Below are 22,232 nucleotides of genomic sequence, written 5' to 3' on the forward strand. Positions count from 1 at the left end.
TGACAAGATCAGTGTTCACATTTTGTTATATTTTTATTTAATTAAATTTATTTACTATATATTTTATTTTGTTATATGTTTTATAAGTTGTCTTTCATTTATTCATTTACCCATTTGTGATTAGGTAAATTTGGTGCAGCTTTCACCTGCCCCATGTCTTAATTATTTTACCATTTTGAAGGTAAAAATCATTTCAACACTTATTAAAAAGCTCTAAGGAAGCCATGCAAACATAAAAAGGGAAACAATACCAAAGATGGAGTCATCTGCAAGAAAAACAAATGTTCCAAGCACTACTAACACATGCATGTTCCCAAGTACTGTAATATGAAAGTCCTGAGCCAAGAGCAAGGAATAGAAAGAATTAATCTTAAAACTGTTAACTCCCTATGATGAAATCAGAAAGTTTCAGAACAGCAATTTTGGAGTTAAAACTCAGAGGCGATATTAAGAAATTGAATCAGGGCAAAAATAAGTTCTTTTAACTTCCTGGTGCATTCCAGGTATTCAATTACTTCACCCACAGCATAGCTTGGTCAAATAATAAGCAAAGAAAAAAAGAAGTTCCCCAGGAAACACTTGACCAACATGCCAGAAAAGCACCCTGAAGTGGTGCACGATTTCTGCACCAATGATAACCATGAAAGTGTTATTGAACAGCTTTCCCAGGTGAGCATTTCCCTCACATATTGTGGATGGAGTAAGTTAGAGTTTGTTCTTACACCCTGCAAACCATTACCAATATTTCTTAATTTTTACATATTATGAACCAATGGCAGAGATTCCAAGCAAACAGTCCTTAACAGCTCTCTCCTACCTTACCTGAGAATACCACAGTGCAGGCACCCCATTATTGCTGATGGCTCACTCCTGGTGTTTTCATGGGTCAGGTGTGGGAACTCCATGCAGGGAGTCAGAGCTGAAGCAGGTGTCTGCTTTCAGTCCCCTCCACAAATTTGGAATTTTTCCCTTTTCTAAGACAGTGCAATCTCTAGACAATTCCCAGCCCTACACACCTCCCCCTGTGCAAAGCAGAGTGGGCAGCCATTTTCCCAGGCTCTTGCAGGCACCTCATTCTGTTGTCAGGCTGCCTTTTTTAAAATTTTGCTTTGCTATTGCTACTTCCATTTTTAAAACAGAGTTTGTTCCCAGATTTCAATGTTGTGCTTTGTTAAAGACTAGTAACTGATCATCAGGTTGTTGTTTTCGCTGCCATGGCTTCTGCTTTTAACTTGTGGCCATGTTTTCAAGGCCTTTGTCATCCCTTAAGCTGCACCTCATAACAAGAAGCAGCTGGTATCAAGCTCTGGTTCACACAGCAAGCTTTCATTAACAAATTAATAACAAACCCAACAGGCCTCACACATTTACTCAAAGGCCAGGGCTTTTTACTAGCACTAAATAAAGTACTTTTAAAGGGCTGCTGTGCACCAAAATGCACCATCAGTTACACTGTGCCATGTGCCACAGCCTGGGTTCTGAACGACTGATGGCGACGTCGGCTTAGGGGCTGCTACTGTCACTGGAGCAACAGGACTCTGCTGCAGCTACAGCGAGGTGCAAGGGGAGAGCAAATAGCTCCACCTGGTGTAGCAGCGTGTTCCCGTGATTCTGCTGCTCACGGCTCCCTTCACTTCAGCAGCATGAAAATGCTTGAGGATGGGGTTGTTCAGTAGCAGTTTAGGATCTTCTGAGAACAAGCAAATGAAGTAAACACCTGAGAACTGTGGAGATAGTAAAAACACCCTGAAATAAGTGTAACAATATATTAACATAAGGGTTAATTTTTGCTTCCTTAAGAAGGTCTTAGGTTATTATCTCCTCTATTTCAAAAGCCTGGTAGGGAGCCTATTGCTGTGGAGAAAACCAAACTACACTGCCAAAAAAGCCACTCTATAGTGCAGGAGTTGCACATTCTCCAGCAGTGGCAAATTAAAGATGTTTTCAGGTACAAGGAAGATGGAGAGAGTCTATTTACAAGGGCATGTTGTGACAGGACAAGGGAGGATGGTTTTAAACTGAAAGACAGGTGTAGATTAGCTGATAGGAGAAAATTCCTTACTGTGAGGGTGGTGAGGCACTGGAACAGGTTGTCCAAAGGGGTTGTAAATGCCCCATTTCTGGAAGTATTCCAGGCCAGGTAGGATGGGGCTCTGAGCAACCTGGTCTAGTGGAAGGTGTCCCTGCCCATGACAGGGATGTTGGAACTGGATGATCCTTGAGGTCCCTTTCAAAACAAGCCCTTCTGTGATTCAACATTCTTGGTTCTCTCATTACAAGAATCTTTACCTCACTGAAGCAAAGCTTCAAGCTTTTGACTTAGAACTTTCCTTTTCTCTTATTAAACATGCTAATTCCTAATTTCATATGATGCTTTTCATCTATACATGTTATGACCCATTTTGAAAGCAGTTAAAAATAAACAAAGGTTAGAAATAACTATTTATTATGAAAATAATGTAAAAACATTTGTCTGCTCCATGAACTATCAAAATATACAACAAAGACTTAATTCTCTAGAAAACAAGGAAAAGTGCTTTGTAGTGGATGAAACTTCTTGTGTAATATACATTTTTAGTATAAATATTAATAATCTTCAAAGTCTTGCTGAATATCATTCAGTACATTTGTAAGTCGTCGTATTTTATTTTCCATGGCTTTTTTATTGTTTGCCATTTCTTGCAGAAGCTCCCGCATTTCTTCTTCAACAGAGTAGACCTGAAAGAGCACAGAGACATGAAGGAGAATTCTTGCTTTGTTTAATACACCTAAACCCATATAATCTTGGCAATTTTTAACACTGATAAGCAATGCAAGAGTTACATGCTTATGTTTGAATATGCAACACATTACTCTTGATACTGGATTCAGAAGCAGAATTTCTTCTTTAAAAAAATGTATTAATCTGCTAGGAGGTAGCAAGTACTGTATCAATACAGAAAACTTACTAAGGAAAAAAGCACCAGTTGTCATGTTAAGGAAGAATGCAGTAGATGACAGAAACAGTAACAGTTAAGGTTGGCATAGGTGAGTTAAATGGATTATCTGGCATAGTCAACATTACTCTTGCCTGTATGGATAAGGAAATGTTTAGCTATTGATTCATAATAGCTGTACAGCATGGCACTGCACTTTGCTTGAATATAAAACATTACAATGGCACAAGTCTAGGAATTTTCTTGCTGCACAAAGATTGAGTACTAAACCAGGACTGTTTCCATCCAGTCAGCCTGATAGAGTCAAACAGGAGACTTCCAAGCACCACTCTTGTAGCAGCTGTAGAATAAAAATGCAAATACAATAAATGTATAAATTGAGTGTTAAAATTACTTTTTCATTTGCTGCTTCAATTTGTTTTTCCTTTTCATTTTCCAGGTGCAAGAGTTCTTCCTGATGTGCTGCCAAAACTGACTCAAGTTTTTTTCTGAAGGCATTATCCATTTTATGAAGCTTTTCCACAGCAATCCTAAAAAAATTATTGAAAAAAAAATCGTAGTTCTGCAAACAACTGAAGTATTTTGCTCTGTCCAGTTCTGCCTTTGATCAGGTTTTAATAATGTAAGCATGAAGACAATTATAAACTGGCATCAGAAGTGTTCCGTTTGCTCAAGCACATTTTCTCAAGTACATTTTCTAGCTTTTTTAGGACCTCTGGCATTCTCTAAGGAGAGGCATTTAGTATCACTAGCAAAGGATATGAAGATTAGGGCTTGCTACTGTCAACATGGACAAGAACTCCACCTATTTTCAAACATCTTATGCTTTTGGTTCCCAAGAAGTGAATGAACTGTGTGATCCTGTGAACAGCCTGTGAGCCGTGTCTCACAGAAATAGGAAAGTGTCTCCTTCACCATAAAGAAGCATTTCTTTAACTGCAAGCAAATTCTGCTTATAAGGTATAATTCTTAAATATGCAGGAACAAAATGCAAGGCAATTTAATACAATTAATTTACAACAAAATTCTGAAACAAACCAGAATTATTTAGAACAAAAATTTCAGTTTCACTGTTGATCTTCTGACAGTTTCAAACCCCAATACTATTGACTGTTTGAGGTGGCTTGTTTTGTTTGGCTTTTTTGTTACTGTTGTTTGTTGTTGATTTGTTGTGGTTCTGTATTTTCTTTTTATGCAGTCTTATTAACTAGCTGGTATTTTCTCAAGAATAGTTGTGAGGAAGGAAGAAAACATGAGAAGGGGGCCAAAGAATAAAGTAAAAATCATCAGTTTAGCAAACTTCTTCATCATTCCAGAAGCATATGAAATAATTTTTCAGATTATGAGTACTAGTTTCTGTATCATGTCATATTTAACTATTAATTGATTGAAGAAATTGACAGTAAGAGGAACAAGAAAATAAATTTTAAATCTTGCTATTTGTATGGGAAGAGAATGACAGGTAATTTAGAAACAGTCTGTCACAGACTGAAACTGGTGATTAACAGACACCAGTTGGGCAGGAGTGTTGATCTGCTGGAGGGCAGGAAGGCTCTACAGAAGGGATCAGGGCAGGTTGGATTGATGGGACAAGGCAAAAAATAACCTCAAATATGAGGTTATTTTCAAGGAAAATGGAAATAATGATGTTCAGATGCCAAATGCTCTAACTGAATACCAATTCCATAAAGTAAGTCACCTCTACAGCAAGAATTCCTTCTAGGCCCAGTTTGTAATTGAGCTCACCAAGTAGTTAAAAAGGTATTACACATTCTTTCATCCCATAATCAAGCATTTCTGCACAGTTATTAATAGTGCAACTCTACTGGAACTGAGTAGTCACAAATAAATTATTAAAGTGTTTACCTTTGAGTTTGAAGACTTTTATTTCTCTCTTCAATCAGCTTCTTCTCTTTGAAATCAAAGTTCTCCTTCATTTGTTTAACCTGCACCTCCAGCTGGCTTAACAGCTCTCCTTTACCTTGCCACCTCTTTTTCAGTGCACTGAAAATAAAATGCACATACTTACAAGGAATGTAAATACCACTTCTTAGGAAGGCAGAAGAGTTTCTCATGCTTCCATTTTTCCTCATTTCTGTGGGGTTTAATAGCAAGCAAGAATAACTTCAGAGCAGTATTGCATACAACGATCCCAAAGAATTATTGTGATATTTATGTATCACCTGTGTGCATTCTTAATGTCATCAAGTTCTACTTCTTTTTCTTCTAGCAGTTGCTTTAATTCCTCTTTTCTTTCATTTTGCCTTTCTAATTTTTTCATTAGCCTTTCACATTCAGCAGCTTTTTCATCCAACTGTATTTGAAGCAATTTCTGAGCTTCCCGATTTTCTTCATGGTGTTTTTTAATTTGTTTATCTTTTTCTTGTAAGCCCTTTAGAAGATAAATATTTTAGAACACACAAACTCCCTTAACTTTATTGTTACCCCTTAAGAGTATGTGTTTAGTCTATGATGGAATAAAGCAGAGAATAACATAAAAGTTTCCTCTTCTGAATCTATGAAAAACACTTAGTAAAGTGGTAGTCAGTTACTTAATCTTCATCTGAAAGAAGTCTGAATTTAAAAAAAGTCATCAAAACATTAATCTGAAGTTGAAAGCAAGATAAGAAAAAAGTTATTTTGCACTCTTATTCTACATAAGAGCTGAATAAACAACTTATATGTAAGTCACTGATCTCACAATCTGTGTAACAATGACTAATGCATCTAACTGACTGACATAACATGCTATAAAACTTTGATCATTAAGCTGAAGTTTTAAGTCTCTAAATGAGACAAATGGAATTATTGGGACAAAACATATTACTTCTGCTGCCAAAATACTATTTTACAAGAACAAAATAAATAGAAATATTTATGTTGTAAAATAAATGTCAAGCAAACTTTTAAAAATTATTTTTCCTTTTCTTTTAAACACTCAGAATTATGCATATCCTACTTTCACCTCTTGCAAAATCATTATCAAGAATACACTGAAGCAAGGCAAAGAGAAGGTCTGTACATAAATATGGTTCAATGAGAGATTCAAATAGTATCACTGTGCATTTATTTAATAAAAAGCCCTCTTCTGCTCTCAATGAAATGAATTGCCACTGACAGTCTGATTGTGATTTTTGAGTCAGAAAACTCTAAGTGCAGACCCAGCTTTTATCAAAGGGTTTGTGATAGCTAAAATTAACACTTGCAGTGAAAGTTAAGCACACAAATTGTCAGATGTGGCACTTACTTCTTTTAGTCTCCTAATTGTTTCTGTCTGATCATCCACTATTTTGTTTTTAATTTTTATGGTATCACTGTCCTGTTCCTTTTGCTTTTTTAATGTGTCAATCTCATTTGTTAAAACTTCAATTTTTGCCTCCAGTTTCCCCCGATCTTGTGCAAGATGAGCTCCTGGACAAAACAAGATATTGATTTCAAGATGTGGAATGTTGGGAGATTGGGCTGGGGGAGGAAAAGGTAAGAACCTTACAAACCAAAGGTTTGACTGTTTTTCTCACTGTAGGGATTTAATCTATATAACATTTAAGAGGAAATGCAGAACTGAAGGTCTCTGTTTTATCCTTTATGAAAACTTCTCTGAAAGACAGTTGAAAATAATTCTTACAGACCCCTAAAGACCACAAGGTGGTGCTGAATCACAGGAATGAAAAATGCCCAATTTTTTTCTCCTAACATTTAACACTGTTTTAAGATATATACTGAAATTTCCATATTAGATTTCCCTACCAGACAAGAAGCATTACATAACATTATTTATAGATCCTTGTTTTTCTAGTTTCACGTTTAAAAGTTCTTTGTACAACTTCATGGCATTTTCACATTTTTAGGAAAGAGATTAACTGTATTCACAGCTGACTCCCACAACTGCTGTTACAGATCCTGTATCAGCCCATGTGCCACAGAACATTTATTGTTTCACATCATCTTTACACTGGGTAAGATCAGGAAGGCATCCAAGGACCGTGTCATCATTAAAACTCTATTGGAGTGTTTATTTGACACATAAGATATTGAACACTTTTTTTTTTTTCTGTAAAGGAAAAAAAACCCATTATTTTACCCTGTTCTGCCAACTCCTGCCCCCATATTTTTCTTTCCATTTTTAATCCATCAATCACAGATTCCTGGGCTGTCAGCTGGGAAATAAGTTTTGTATTTTCCTTTTTTAGAAGTTCAACTTGAATAGCCTTTTGTTTGTCCTCCTCAATCACAGTTTCAAGTTTTCCAGTTTGACACTGTACAAACAAACATTGGGAAAAGACAGTAAGATCATTTAAAACAATATGCAAAATTTCAAATTAATACTAAGGGGTAATCCCAGAAAACTGTAAAGCTGACTTCTAAATACCCACTCTAAAGTATTAATGTCATCATAAAAAAACAGTTTAGAATTATAAATGGACAAGTCAAGAAAAGCAAAGTAAAGATATTAAAAACTGAATCAGAAGAAGACAGAAGCTGGGACGTGCTTTCACTTCCAATGATAAATATGTATCTTCAATTATCCCAGCTACATTTTGTTTTACAGATTACAGCTATTTAATATAGGTATTTTTCAATTTTATTCTTAAAACCATCACTGACTGCCAGAATCGTATTCTGTTTAACAACAAAATGTTTGGACACCCTAACAACAACAACATGTAGAAGGGAGATTATAAACAGCCGTGTAGGGGTTGTATTCCACCCAAGTTTTAGCACAAAGCTGGACTGGATCACACAACCATTCAGAAGTTATGTCCTTTAAATTAAAAAAAATATTTACAGAGAATAGTACTAGAATATGTTACCACAAAACAACTGTGCCCATAGGATTTAAGATTAAAATCTGACACTCAGTAGATAACAAATAATACTAATATTATACAACTAGGAGATACTCAGCTGTGAACAACTACACTGCATCATTTGTTCAATTACTGTTTTACTTCATGTAAGTGACCAGTGCAGAAGCATGTTCCATTTCTTTGAATTTATAAGGGGTCAGGGCTCTTAATGTAGTTTTGATTGACCAACTGATATGTAAAAACTGCTACTGCTCAAAGGGCAAGGAGTGCACTTTCCAAAACATGAGTGAGTCGACATTTTTCTATATGGGGAGCAGTGTTTGTGAGAAATAGAAGTGCAAGATGCAAGAATAAAGGCTGACGTGCACTACTGCATTTCAGTGCAATAAGAAACCTGTGTCTTTTAGTTAATCAAGCTTGTATGGAATCATTAACTTTTATAGATGAAACATCACAAAAAAAAAATCTGTGTTGTTGAAATGTTTTGAAACAAATACCTTTAGGTTCGCTGTAGCTTCTTCATTTGATTTTGTTAATTCTGCAATTTTTGCTTTCTGTTCTTCCACTAAATTTGTGAGGTCTTGGATCAGACTTGCCATGTCTTTTTCCCTTTGTTCCAACTCCAACAGGGCTTGTTTGTGTTCAACTAGATCAGCAGAAGCTTTTTCAAACCCCTGTTTTACCTACAATTTTATAAGACAAGACTTGAAAAATGCTAACATTTGGAAAAAAAAGTGCATATATAAACATAACTGACATTTGAATTTGAAGTGAAGACACAGAAATTCATCAACTCTATAGGAAATTAGTGAATGTCTGAAACTGGTTTTCTCCTGGTTTACTTGTGAAACTACAACTTGAAAAACTGGTTGTACCCAGCTGCTTATTTGTAAAAAAACCCCAAACCCAACAAAACATAACAAAGAACCTCAAACAAACAAAAAAAAAAACCCCAACACACAGAAAAAAAATATGGGTGGGTGGGAAGCAGAGCAGAAAAACCATACTTGGGAGCTAAAAACAATGCCTTGATTTAATGTCATTGTTAAAATTGACATTAAAATCACAAGAGAAGGACAAAGTTAATTCAAGACTTTTTTTCTTGCAACAGAAAGAGTTGAACAGTAAAACCCCTGTCTATTCTCTCTTCTCCCATCTATTTAAAACTTATTTAAAACAAATAAAACCAAGTTTAAGGTAAAGAATTTAATATTTTATTTAACATATAAAAAATGTAAATACTAGTCAGAAAAATAAATTCCTTGAGGAATTTAGCACGTAAGTTTTCAATTTGAGTTTCAAAATATATATCCAAAATTCAATTTTGAAAATTTACACAATAAGGAACTATATTACTAAATACATTTGTATATATATATTTACGATAACCTTATCAAAACACAAACCAATAAAAGGTTTTACTGTAATTGAATATATTCTAATTGAAGGTCAACATATTTTAAAAGAAATTAGTAACATCAGACAGAAGGGGTTTTTAAAATTTCTTTTGATTAGGTGATTAAGTTCTACATATGAACAAAAATGCTGGGGTTTTTGAATGCTGACTTGGCATTTGCTGTCATTGTTTTAATGACTGATATTTCAAACCTTTCTACCAGTATTCTTGCATGAATCCTTGGAGCAAAGATCATAGGGATAAAAAACCAACCCAACAAAATACCAAAAAACCACACCCAGAATATCCACCCAAACCCAACACATTTAAGAGAACTACAACCCCACCTAGTGTGAGATGAAATGTTCTCTTAGTCTTACCTCTTTAAACCTTTTTGTTTCAACAGTTAAAGCTAAATGAAATTCATCTTCTAACTCTCTGTACTTCTGGTTTGACATGTTAATTTTCTCCTGCAATTCTCTAACACACTGCTCATGCCTCTGCTCCTCTTTAGCCATTTCTTTTGACAAAGCATCTTGAAATTCAGGTCCATTTAAAGCAACTCGGGTTCCAAGTTCTTTCCTGAAATTACCAAGCATACACTTGAGATATGAACTGCAGGATCTCACAAATGCTGTTTTAATTAATTTCCTTGGTCTTACTGAACAAGGATAATGAATTGCATAAAAAATGGGATCAATTCCTTCATCTCACAGACAGCCTTCAGTCTCCTCTGACAATGGCCCTAGCATGAGGAAAATTCTGTTGACTACTGTTAAAAACACCCAAAGGAATATCCTTACTTTTTAATTCAAACATTTGTAGAAACTATTCAATTGTGCTTTTGCTGTGGTTTAGCACTTGTATGCTTTGCTGTTAACAAACATCTGGAAGTGACACTGGAATCAAGGAAAAGCCCTGTCCAGCCAGAGGCCCTATTTTGCAGTCAGTCATTCCTTTCACCTTCACCCAACAACTGCTGCTATTCACTCAGACCCAAAACCTGAAAAGCAGCAGCAACAGGGACCTAAAAGGACAATGTTGAAGCAAATGTACCCTGTACTTCAACGCTACTTTAAAGCAAAAAAAGAAAAAAATCCACTGTCCTTCACATTATATCTTTTGGAGCTTTATGAGGTAATTATTTAAAGTTCTCAAAATAAAGCTGTAAGATTCTTCCCATCTAAACCTGCCATTTTCTTGGTGACTGAATACATTTTCCCTTGTACAATTTAGCAAATTTAACTAGCTTATTTTATTAATAACCTTCCTTATATAATACTATACCTCATGGTATTCTTGATATAGTTTTTACAGATATTTGATTGTATTAGCTGAACACCACCAGAACTTAGCCTCAAGTATTCTCCAAAAAAGGGAAATTTTCAAAGAGGAAAACAGCCAGGCAAGTAACTCACATGCCACCCAACAAGCAAGGTTCTGCAGAGGCTGCAGAATACTTTGTGTTTTTGTAGCATATGCAGCTCTTCAGTCAGTAATTCAAATATGATTTTATTTTTATCTGATTATTCCTGGATTACAGATCAAGTATTTAAAATAAAGAATTTGGCCATATTATAAGAGAAAAACCTTTCATGTGAAAGGCTGGAAGTTGCCTACACGAACTTATGAGTCAGGAATCTACAAGATATTTCTAAATGAGCAAGAAAATGTGTAGGAAGACATCTACATTTTCACAATGACCATCTCTCCCACTCATCAAAAAACCCAAAACAAACCAAACCCAAACAAAAACGCATCCATACTTCAGAACACATTTTAAAAACCATGATGGCAACACAGGCATCTCTACTAACTTGTGAAAAGAAAATAATGACCCCATACCTTTGCTCTTGCTCTCTTAATACAAGAAGTTCATGGAGTTGTTTTACCTTCTCCTTCTGTTGTCGGACAGATATTCGAAGTAACTGTACTTCTCTTTCATTTGCTGATGCTTTAAGCTCTGCTTCTTGCACCTGTTTCATCTGTATCATAAAGACAAGAGCAAGATTTTCTTAAAACTGTATCTAATTGTCATGTTTTATACTAGAACAAAAAGGAACAGGTGCCTTCTAAGAGTTTTTGTTTGGGGTTTTTGTTTGATTTTATTTTGGTTTTTTCTTAATATATTGTAACACTTGAAGAAATTTAAGATAAGATGTTTAAAGTGTAAAATTCCTAGAACTCAAAAAGCAACCTTGATAAAGACCCAGTGGCATTTACTTAATTTGTAAAGAACTTTGAGGTGTCCTGCAGAAGTGGAAGAAGAGGAAGGGCATTGGCAGAACAATTTCTGCAATTAGAAACTCTTTTATTTTAGTACTTGTATTAGTTTCAAACAAAACATTTTTAGATGTATTCAACATCAACTTCATTTTTTAACACTCCACTTTTGTCAAAATCTCCATCTTTCTGATTAGTACAGTTTAGAGCTGCTGATCAGAGCTGCTTTCTAATGATTTTACAAAAAATGTAGAATTGGTATAAACACCAGATGGCATACTCCACTTTTCCATTCGATGCAAGCTTTTATGGGTAATTCCATTTTATAGACTTAAGCCTTTTAAATATGAAACTCTTTTCTGATTCAACATGAAGAAAAAAGATATGAAAAAAAGTTATAAAAAAGGTTTTGATTACTCATTAAATGGTAATTCAAAATCAGGACAATTCAAAAGGCTAAGTTTTTATGTTCTACATGTCAAGCCTTTTCATGAATAATTTAATAATAACTTAGACACATCACACTGTATTCCTTTGTTTTGTGGAAGAAGTGAAGGAATTCTCTCCTAAATTGAAGCACTTAAAAACGTCAAGCAAGAACACGTTTTGACAAAAATGTCAAGGAAGAACAAGGGAATAGGGTACACATTTAGATGCATAGTAAACTTACTCATCTTGAAACCCTTCAAGAAGTCATCTAGTAATGCTGACTGAAGGCCTTAAATAGTGGTGGCTACATGGAGTAACCATAATTTACCTCTGAAAGTAATTGCTGGGATGTACAATGAGAAAGCTCTATGGAATATTCTAGAATTTCTTAATCTTGGAATTGATAGAATAGGCCAAAGGTATATTAAATCTGAACATCGAAAAACAGGATTTAGTTTTGAGAGCATCATGATTATTCTTTGAAACATAATTATTAAGGAGTATTTGCTACAGGATCTTAAGGACAGGAACAGAGACTTTCCCTTAATAAAAACAATATTACTACCACCAAAAGGGATGACTTATTTCTACAAACTCATCGAAAGAAAAATAAAAAGCCTCATACATCAATGAGATGTTTTCATTCTTATAGGATAGAAAAAAACCACACACACACTAAATTTAGTACTTTTTAAACTGACAGGCAGATACCTGATCTAAACTGAAGATCACTTCTAGATTCCATAATAGCTCCAGGGTATATACAGCTAAGGAAGAAATGGAAGAGCCACTCAAGTCCCCAACCAGGAGCCTAGAATAGAGGGTACTTGGATGGGTTTGTCAGGACACTCCCTGATTTTCATTCCTTTCAGGGAACTTAAACATCAACACTTCCTAGAGCACCACACTATCAGTTCAAAGACTTTTCAGGATGGATATGTTAAGATTCATTTTCTCTAAGTTAAGTGACATAGGAGTGGACTAACATAGGAATATAAACAAACAAAAGGAGTATATATTGGAGGACAGTGAAAATTCAACAATTAATTTCTCAGAAAGAAATAGTGGCAGTATCTGGTCCAGCATCTTGATCTTATATATTTGTATACTCAACAAAGAGCCTCTGACTACAAAAGCATCATTATCTTCTCCAGCTGTAAAATAAAACAAAAAAAATCCCAAACTAACAAACACAAAACATTACACAAACTAACCAGAATCTTTCATGTTCTCAGCAATTATTGTTTTGTTCTGGTTGCAATTAAAAGCATCTAATTCTTTAGACCAGTGAAACAAATAGAAACACCAGATTTCCATCCCAGTAGTAAGATGTCTGTTGATTTAAAAACTTTAAAAACTTGTCTTTATCACTCGGTATTTTCAGAAAATATCAACTCTCAGTGTTAAAATTACATAGGACTTGCTCTCCTTTATCTTAAGGCCACCATAAAATTTATATTTAAAATTTATATTAATAAAATACATTAATTGACAGTTTAAATAGATACCTGTTATTAACTACAACTATGCAGGAAAAAATGCCCCAGATTTTATTGTGGAAAACTCAGACTCGATGTTGGTAAAATCTAGTATTTCTCTGTATTCAGGACTATGGTAGCCACCCTGTTGCCATTGCATAATTTACTCATGAGAAATATTTACCTCTGCTGCTCGCTGCTGCAACCTCTGTGTCTCCATCTTAGACAGTGTTTCTTCTAAAGCTTGCATGGCCTTCTGATATTCTGCTTCTTTATTTCTTGCCTGATTTAGCTCATTAGTAAGTCTTTCAGTTTCACCTTTCAACTGTTGGACATCTTCTTGCAGTCTTGCTTTGGCATCTCTCTCTTTCAATACCAATTCCTTTAACCTGAGAATAAACGCAGTGAAGTTGTATTATAAATGTTTTACTTGTAAGTTTCATGCCAAATACATTGAGAAAAAGGCATTAGTAGCTATTGCAGCTACACATCTTGTTTTTTACTGTGCTTTACTATTTATAGCACTGTCATATAAAACTGTTTAAAGAGACATAAACTATTAATAAAGTCATGTGTAGCATTACTATATGGAGATTCATTTTAAAAAACCTGAGATGGAGACAACCTCATAGATACATCTTCTAGGAAATGACATTCCAGTATTACTTTGCTTTACAGGAACATAATAAGCCTCTTAGAGAAGATGGTATAAATGTAGATGGGTATAAAATAAAGGTAGGAAGTGAACCTAAAACAAAAAGGGAAAAAAGGGAAATATTCACAGTCAGTAGTGGATGGTAACTCAGGAAGCACATGGCTTAGTTCTTCCTAAAAGAAAATGAGGTTTTGATAAATACAATACAGTTAAGAAAAAGCCAAATAGAGCAGACATGTCCAAAAATAAGGAGATCTTTGAAAAAAAAAAAAAAAAAAAGCTGCTGCTCAGAACACACAAGGATGATGACATCTTCCTCTCTGATGATGTGCTAGGCTTGCCCTGCACAATAGCACAATACATTGCCTATGGACCAACTCTAGCCTGCCAGAAACATTTTTGTTCTAATGTGCTGTGCAGAAAAAAGCAAAGAATGCTCTAGATGTATGTGGAATGGGAGACTGGGACACAGAAGGCAGAAGTATGATATGGGACCGCTACTAGAGCTTGAACTGAAGACATAGTTAAGATACAGGTTGTTTGGAAAGTAAAGGCTAGAAACAGAGGAAAGTGGCATACTGATACTGTTCTGTGACAAGAACAGGAAGAAAGTTGCAGAAGAGAATTTCACTAGGTAATACTCAGAGAAATTTTAGCACTACTTCTTGATGCCTTATTTTCCAGTATATTGTTTAAAGCTGTCCTTGTTTCTTAAGCCTACAAAATGAATTATTGGAAACTAAAAAAACCCACCATAACAAACTCTTAGACTATAGCATTATTTCCCTACCTGTCTCTAGTGAATAAAGCCATACTCTGAATATTCTTTTCTTCTTTTGCATGCTTCTGTAGCTCACTGACATGCTCTAATAATTTCTTCTCTGCTTGCTCTGCCTTCCACCTCCTCTCTTTCTCCTGATCCAGTTCTTGAATCAGTGCCTTAGCAAGAATATGATAAGCATCAACTTATTAGGAAACATTCAAACATAGCCAAAAATGATAAACAGTATTTATAATTGTAGAACAAGACTTTTTTGTCTTTCTGGAATTCATGGATGACAGAAGAAAGTGCAAACAACCAGGTCAAAAACTCCCATAAAGGTGAAATAAAATACATCCTCTCCCAGCTGACACTACAAGAACTCCACTACTTTTGATAATATCTACATGCAATTATTTTTGTCACCTCCAGTTTTAGTTTGACCAGGAGACATATGTTTGGCTTCAGATGAAGATATATTAACTTGAAATGATGCAAAACCTACTCGGTATGTTGATTCCTCTATGTGATTTGAATTACATTCTTCTACTTTTTCCGTATTGCTCTGTCTTCCAGTTATTATTTCAGCTTTTCTTCCCACTACTTTAAAATGAGAGTCATTCTCACTGGAGCACAGACACTTCAAGGAACTCTTCTTCTCTTCCCTATATGCAGAGCTTAAAAAGTAACAGTGAATTCAGACACTTTTAAATGAAAAAAATGTACAGTTTAGTGCAGCAGCTAAATACTAGAGAGTATTTAGAAAATATTTTGCAGACCACAGAAACAGCTAAATTCAAATATTCAGCTCTAAAAAGATACTTACAACTAGCAGATGCTACCTAAAACCATCTCATGATCACATAAACACAAAATTATTTTAGAAGAGTAGAGTAGCTGTAGAGCTGAAGTGGCTGACTGAACAAATATATTCCAATTTGTATTGTCTTCTACTCATCACTTCTGATATTTACTATACAAATCAAACAAATCACTATGGCATCCTCAGCTTCATCAAAAATATTTATTCTTGAGCATTGTTCTGACACCATGAATCTTTTAATTACTCAGTTCCATCTGTGGAGAATTCTTCTGCCACCACAATTTAAAATAAAGATGGAAACATAAGCTGTTAGGATTTTGAAAGTGTTTGTTTTGGAATCTTCAGTTCAATTTCCTTCTCACCTGAAGAAAGAAACAGCACATGTTTCTCATGTGGAGAAACAACTGAATGAAGCCTCAGTAGCTACTCATTTTCAGGGTACTATTAATTAACTTGATTTACTCAACCTACCACTTTCAGTGAAATGCTTCAATTTAAAACTATGTTTATGTTGACAATATTCAGTTTAATTAATTTTGGCTTTATATAGTAAACACTGAGATACCTGTCAGTAATTTTCTTCTTTAGATGACTTGCACGACCTTTTGTAGATAAGGCAGTTTTACGGTAAGTGGGGATCTTGCTTCCTTTCATTACCTTTCTGTTGTTCTCTTTTCCACTTTCATTGTCACTCTCAGAAGTTGGATCTGTGTCTCTCTTAGCTTTGAGAGCACTTGGAGCAGCTTCCTGTCTTGAACTATCAGATACCTAAGAAGAGATCAAAGTTTTAGATACAAATTTTACAATTTCTGATTGGCTAACACTTACTCGGGTGCAACTTTTTAAAAAGTTCATACAAAATAATTTTGACAAAAACTAAACAACTGCTTCCAGTTCTTTACTTTTACAATCCCTTCCCTCCTTGCTGAAATATTTTATATTGTTTTGAAACTAAAGTAAACCCAGGATGCTTGAGAACATATAGTTGTTTCCATTTGAAATACCTGAAGTTTGGTAAAATCCTTAGGCGGTTGGGGAAAAATGTAAAACAAACACAGCACATAAAACCAAAAAAGCCTTGCAAACACCAGTACCAAGCAAACCTGACAAACTTATGTTGTCTATGTTAACAACACAAACTAATACGTGACAAGCATATCAAGTTGACCTATTGGTGAAATTAATTTTCACCAACTGTATAATCCAGGCACTTTGGTGCATTTCATGTTTTACTCTGGTTCAGCTAGTACATAGATGGTTTCAGGATTAAAATAAAAAACAACATAAAAAGAATTTTCTAATACAACATGATTGGATAGCTCTGCTAGTCCCATACACAATGGTTTTTATTCTGTATGGAATGATTTATGATTCATGATACAAAGTGCAATCTTCAGTTTTAAAGACTCTTTTTTATTTTATTCCCAGCTTTTCAAAATGATTAAGAACACATTAGCACAGTCAGCCCATAATACCAGTAGAAACGCTCTAGTCTGGTTCAGCAAATTTTTCATAATCAGAAAGGCCTTATCTTACAAACACCTTATCTTACAAACAAAACTTGCTGTGCAATCACGGAAATAAAAAAAATCACCTTTTGCAGTATCTGTAAAATCTGATCTTCTATTTTTTTAATCCTCATCTCACTGTGTATTTTATCAAGCTGGGTCTTTTCGGGTTCAGAAGATGAGACAAGCTCTGTGGAGGAGCTGGTGGCACCTTGCACTGGTATCATTGAACGCTGCCGAAACTGAGCCAGCGCCTGGTCAATGTGTGGTGTTGCCAGCGGTAAGGGAACATTGTTCTATCAGAAGATAAGACAACTCTGGTAGCATTAATACATTGCATGCAATATAAAAATAGAATGTGTCAATTTTAAAACTAGTACACACAAACTATGGCACCTGATCTTGGGTGGAAGGGCACCCAGATGAAACCAAAGAGCCCAAAATGTCTTCTAAACACTGCAAATCTGAACAGTTTTCTTCTGCCAGGTCCACTGGTTCACCAGAAGTATTTCTTCCATCTAGAACTGTTAGCTGGGGCAATGACTGAAGAACAGTTTCTCTATAACCTTGAGAAAAAGACCACATTTAAATTGAAATCAACCTTCCAAGAAGACACCTGGTGTATTTTACCTCATCATCTTAAATGATTCATTGCATTTTTAATGTAATAAAAAAGTAGTGAGTTATCTACAATTGTCTCACCTTTCCCCTCCCAAGGCTTTCAACAGACAACATTACAAATTAAATCAACTGGGAAGCTGCCTGCCTAGTTCTGATCTACACAGGGATTTCCCAGCCACCATCAGCACACTGCAATTGCACAGACAAGCTTTCAACATCAGCCTACTGCACCCAAACAGTTGTACCAAGTGGAAGGGTAGACGAATGTAATAGAAAAGCAAGTTTTGAAAGGGCCTAAACAACTTCATCCTTTGTCAGTGAATGAAGTAAAGTGTTATGAAACCATAAAGCATGGAAGTTAGCACTTTTCATTTATTAGAATTTGGGCTGCTGAACACTACAGTTTTGAAAGTGCCACCAAAGACATAGATATGAAGAGGTACGTTAACACTTGCAGAAGAAAAGTAGTGGCATTTTCTAAGTTAATCAGATAACTTTCATAGTCCCGTTACTGTTTCTGTAGTGCCTGAATGTATTTGTAAAACCTGATGAGTGCACTTAAAAACATTACTTAAAACCTTATTTAGCTTTCCTCAGTAACACCTGGTGTTTCTTTTTAACTGTACATACATTACACCTGTATCAATTGTATGCTCATGATATGATTGCTATTTTGTATGGCTGTAATTCCTACTGTCCTACTCTTTCAAATTACGTTTGAACTCTTGCAAAAGCATCAATCCTCCACTTCCACCTTCCTGGAAGAGATTTTCCTCTCTTCCACACAAAGAAAATTAAAAAACCTACACCAATATAAAATGCTACAGTTTAACTTGTTTGAACTTAGACATTTGAATGAACAATAACATTCTAATGGCCTGAAAAATCTACACCCAAACCAGAAGCTCAAATGCAACTGAAAGTGATGCATCCACATGCATTCTCTAACTTGTCTCCAAGCTGCCTAGTGAAACACCTGACACCTATTTGGATGACAATGCTAATTACTGCAGAGGATCCAGAGTCTGTCACTGCTAACCGAAGCAGGGGGAAAAGAAGGAAAAGCTGTTACTTATCTTTCTCTTGCAGTCTCCAGCAGTAGCAGACTACCTATTTGTGTCTGCCCTCTGCCTAAAAGTTCAGTATCTCTACATACATTCTTTGAGTTCTCCACCTTTCCAGCTTATAATATTAATACTCCTGTTCTTTCACTAGACCACATGGCTCAGAGCCCCATCCAACCTGTCCTTGAACACTTCCAGGGATGGGGTGTCCACAACCACTCTGGGCAACCTGCTCCAGTGCCTCACTACCCTTCACAGTAAAGAATTTTTCCCTAATATCTAATCTAAACCTACTCCAGTTTGAAGCCATTCCTCCTTGTCCTGTCACTACCTGCCCTTGGAAACAGTCTCTCTCCTTCCTTTTTCTAGACTCCTCTCAGGTACTGCAAAGACACAATTAGGTCACCCTGAAACCTTCTCTTCTCCGGGCTGAACAATCCCAATTCTCTCAGCCTTTCCTCACAAGAAAGGTGCTCTATCCCTCTATCATGTTGGTGGCCCTCCTCTGGGCTCACAGGTGAAAATGTTGAGCCTTATCAAAGCATACAATTTACAATTTTAAAAATATGCTGTCGGGAAAAAATGATTTTTTAAAATGGCAATGAATTCATTTTGACAGAATTTAGATTTCTGCAGGCTGGCCAGTTTATGAATGAATTTGCAAGCTTCAGAAAACGGCTCACAGCTTAAAGGAAATCACTGAGCTAATGAGCACAAATGATCTCCATAAGAGCAGATCCATACCTGCTACATGACAAACGGGATTGGCTTTTCCGTTTCTTTCCAGCGTGAGGTTTGTCAAACAGCGCAGCCCCTTTGTGCACTCAAGTAAGTGATTAATATTGCTTACACAGTTGCTGTGAAGGTCAATGCGGCTAATTTTATGTCTGGTTCCATGAAGGGATCGAAATCCTGGAAATTTCAGGAATAAAAACCCAAACAACCACAAAGTCACATTTTCTGCTACAGTCCTAGACTATGAGGTTTAGAACAAACAGCAACTTGTTGAAAAATATTCAATAAATAATGTATCATAACTAGAAATGAGAGAACTACACTTGCTCCATATTCCTTCTCTACACGTTAATTACCTATGCTACTCTACCACAGAGACAACACTTAAGCTACTTATGTGAGCTAACTTTAAAGAAACAGATTAATCTCTGACTGTTAAAAAGCATGTAAAAATAAACCTTTTCCTTCAAGTTTCATTTTATAACACTAGCTCACTAACAAAATTGTTATCAATGTTCTTTTGATTTTCCATTACAAGTTCTCTTGATTTTGTAGCATGAAATCATAAGAACAACTGACCATTTCAACAGAGATATATAAGAGAACTTCCATTTCATATGCAAAGTTGCATTTTTGTTCTATAAAAATGAAAGATATGAATATTTTGGAAGTAAGTCTGAAATGTTTACTGAACTACTTTCTGAACAAGCCTGGCCTCACCAAACACAGAAGAATAAATTCCAGTTCAGAGCAATCTTTGGTGTTAAAAACTTTAAAGCTGAGAAGAGCAGCAGTTGCCACCTGTATTAGTATTATTCAGTGAACTGGCACTTGAAGTGCTAGAAACTTCTCAAAATACACTTGGTCAAGTTTTTCAAAATTAAAGTGAGACAAATGCTTTGTATTGCACAGCACGTGGCAACATCACTTACCAGAGAGATCATGTATGCGATTATATGACAAGTTCAGCATAGTTAAATTAAAGAGTTTTTCAAGTCCTAAAAAAAATGAGGGAAAAAATAGAAACAGGAAGATTTTCAGAAAAATGCATTGTTTTCATCAAATTCAAAACTTGCAAAGTGAACCTTTAAAGATCATAACTACAAATTATGACATTAATCTATAATCATATTACAAAAAACAGGTTTTCCTTCTAAATTAAGGCATTTTGCTATGATAAGGCTTACCAAGACTAGACATACTCATCTTAAAATTCACTTTATAAAATGGCTAGCATACTAACGCATATTAACTCGGTATAACCTTAATCATAAGCAAACATTCCAGAAGTAAACCTTAATACGACTCTTAGAAAAACCTTCGTAACTTGCTAAATGGATAGAAATAAACACTGCAGACCCTCCACTTTGGTTAGCAGGTTGCAGGATAAGCTCAGGGTGCGCAGCTTAGCCAGGGAAGCGAGCCCCTCGATGCGGCGAATCTGGTTTGATGACAGATCCAAGTGCTGCAGATTCCGGAGGTGGTCGAGCCCTTGGATCCTGGCGATGAGGTTACAGTGGGCGTTGAGCGTGTGCAGGTCCGAGCTCAGGGACACATCCCTCAGGCTGCGGAGAGAGGAGCCCACCGTCAGCCGGCAGCTCGGCCCTGCGCCGCGGCCTCGCCTCTCCCGGCCCGTCCGCACTCACCTCTTAAGGCCCTTATCCATGAGGCTGAGCTCGCCGGGGATCCCCGCCATGCCGCCGGGTCCCCGCGCTGACCGCATCTCGCTTCAATGCTCCCTTGTCTCCCACGGCAGCGCTGCCCGCCTTAGGCCGGGACAAAACGCCTCAGGGCCCCGCCTCACGGCCCCGCCGCCGCCGCCGCGTCCCGCTCCCGCCGCCGGCAAGCGCGGCCGCAGGGAGGGGGCGCTGCCGGAGCCCGCGGGGCAGCGGGGACGAGCTCCGTGCTTCCACTGCGCTCCCTGACGCTCTCCGGCCGCTCTCCTGCCGCCCTCTTGCCGCTTCCCGCCGCTCTCCTACCGCTTCCTGCCAAGGGCCCAGGAAGGGGCCGGGTTTAGAGACCGGACTGCTTTGCATTCTTTTCGAGGGGACGTGCGGGGAGCTTTGGTGTTTTTTAGAGCTCACCCGGTGTTAAGAGTGTCATAGAAACACAGAACATCCTGAGATGGAAGAAACACACAGGAATCATCGGCGGCCGTCGCCGGGAGTCACACCGTGTGCCTGAGAGCACTGTGCAACTCTGGAACTGTGGCCACCTGCCTGGGGAGCCTGATCCCTGTGCCCAGCCACCAAGGGATAACGTCAGTGAGGTTTTCTGAGATTAGGCAGCTTTGTCAGACATAAAAAAAAAAATCCTTATTAAGGTGCTGTTTTGGAGATTCTGTGAATGCCTTTCTTGTACTAGAAATCGTACGCTAGGATGATCAGTGAAAAAAGTTGCGTCTGTACTTTAGGATTCCATTGAGTTGTGAAAAATGCATGTATTTTATGATTGGCTTTTCGCAAATATTAAAATGAATATTATATGTGTTGTGTTAGAAAGTAATGCTGTATTAATTCTCTTAAGTACTGTGTTAAATATAGTTTTAGGTTATAAAAATTGTTAAAATAGAAACGATGCTATGTAGGATACTTTTTTTAAAAAGAAAGGACTCGCAGCGAGATAGCAGCCACAGGACACCTAAATCTTTCAGAGAAGAATTTATGGCCCTCTTATCAGAAGAAACGACCTTCTTCCCGCCTCTAAGGCGCTGTTGGGATTGGAGGAAGAAGTTGACGATGACCAGACAGAATCCTGTATTTGAATGGAATTTATGCATCATGTATGAAGTGTATG

General features: G+C 36.6%; 1 protein-coding gene across 1 annotated transcript; it reads right to left on the reverse strand.

Moving 5' to 3' along the window:
* Positions 1-2,429: 2,429 nt before the first annotated feature.
* LRRCC1 (leucine rich repeat and coiled-coil centrosomal protein 1) lies at positions 2,430-21,456 on the reverse strand. Its single transcript, XM_036378610.2, has 19 exons — positions 21,083-21,456; positions 20,796-21,001; positions 20,369-20,434; positions 19,446-19,613; positions 17,413-17,582; positions 17,103-17,312; positions 16,074-16,276; positions 15,191-15,362; positions 14,716-14,864; positions 13,455-13,659; positions 10,986-11,125; positions 9,521-9,722; positions 8,242-8,427; positions 7,018-7,192; positions 6,184-6,347; positions 5,120-5,328; positions 4,803-4,940; positions 3,331-3,466; positions 2,430-2,718 (listed from the first exon to the last, which is right to left on the reverse strand). Exons 1-19 carry the CDS (start codon positions 21,157-21,159, stop codon positions 2,587-2,589), a joined length of 3,108 nt encoding a protein of 1,035 aa, XP_036234503.1. The 5' UTR covers positions 21,160-21,456; the 3' UTR covers positions 2,430-2,586.
* Positions 21,457-22,232: the final 776 nt, after the last annotated feature.

This window comes from Molothrus ater, chromosome 1 (genome assembly GCF_012460135.2).
Source record: "Molothrus ater isolate BHLD 08-10-18 breed brown headed cowbird chromosome 1, BPBGC_Mater_1.1, whole genome shotgun sequence".
NCBI lineage: Eukaryota > Metazoa > Chordata > Aves > Passeriformes > Icteridae > Molothrus > Molothrus ater.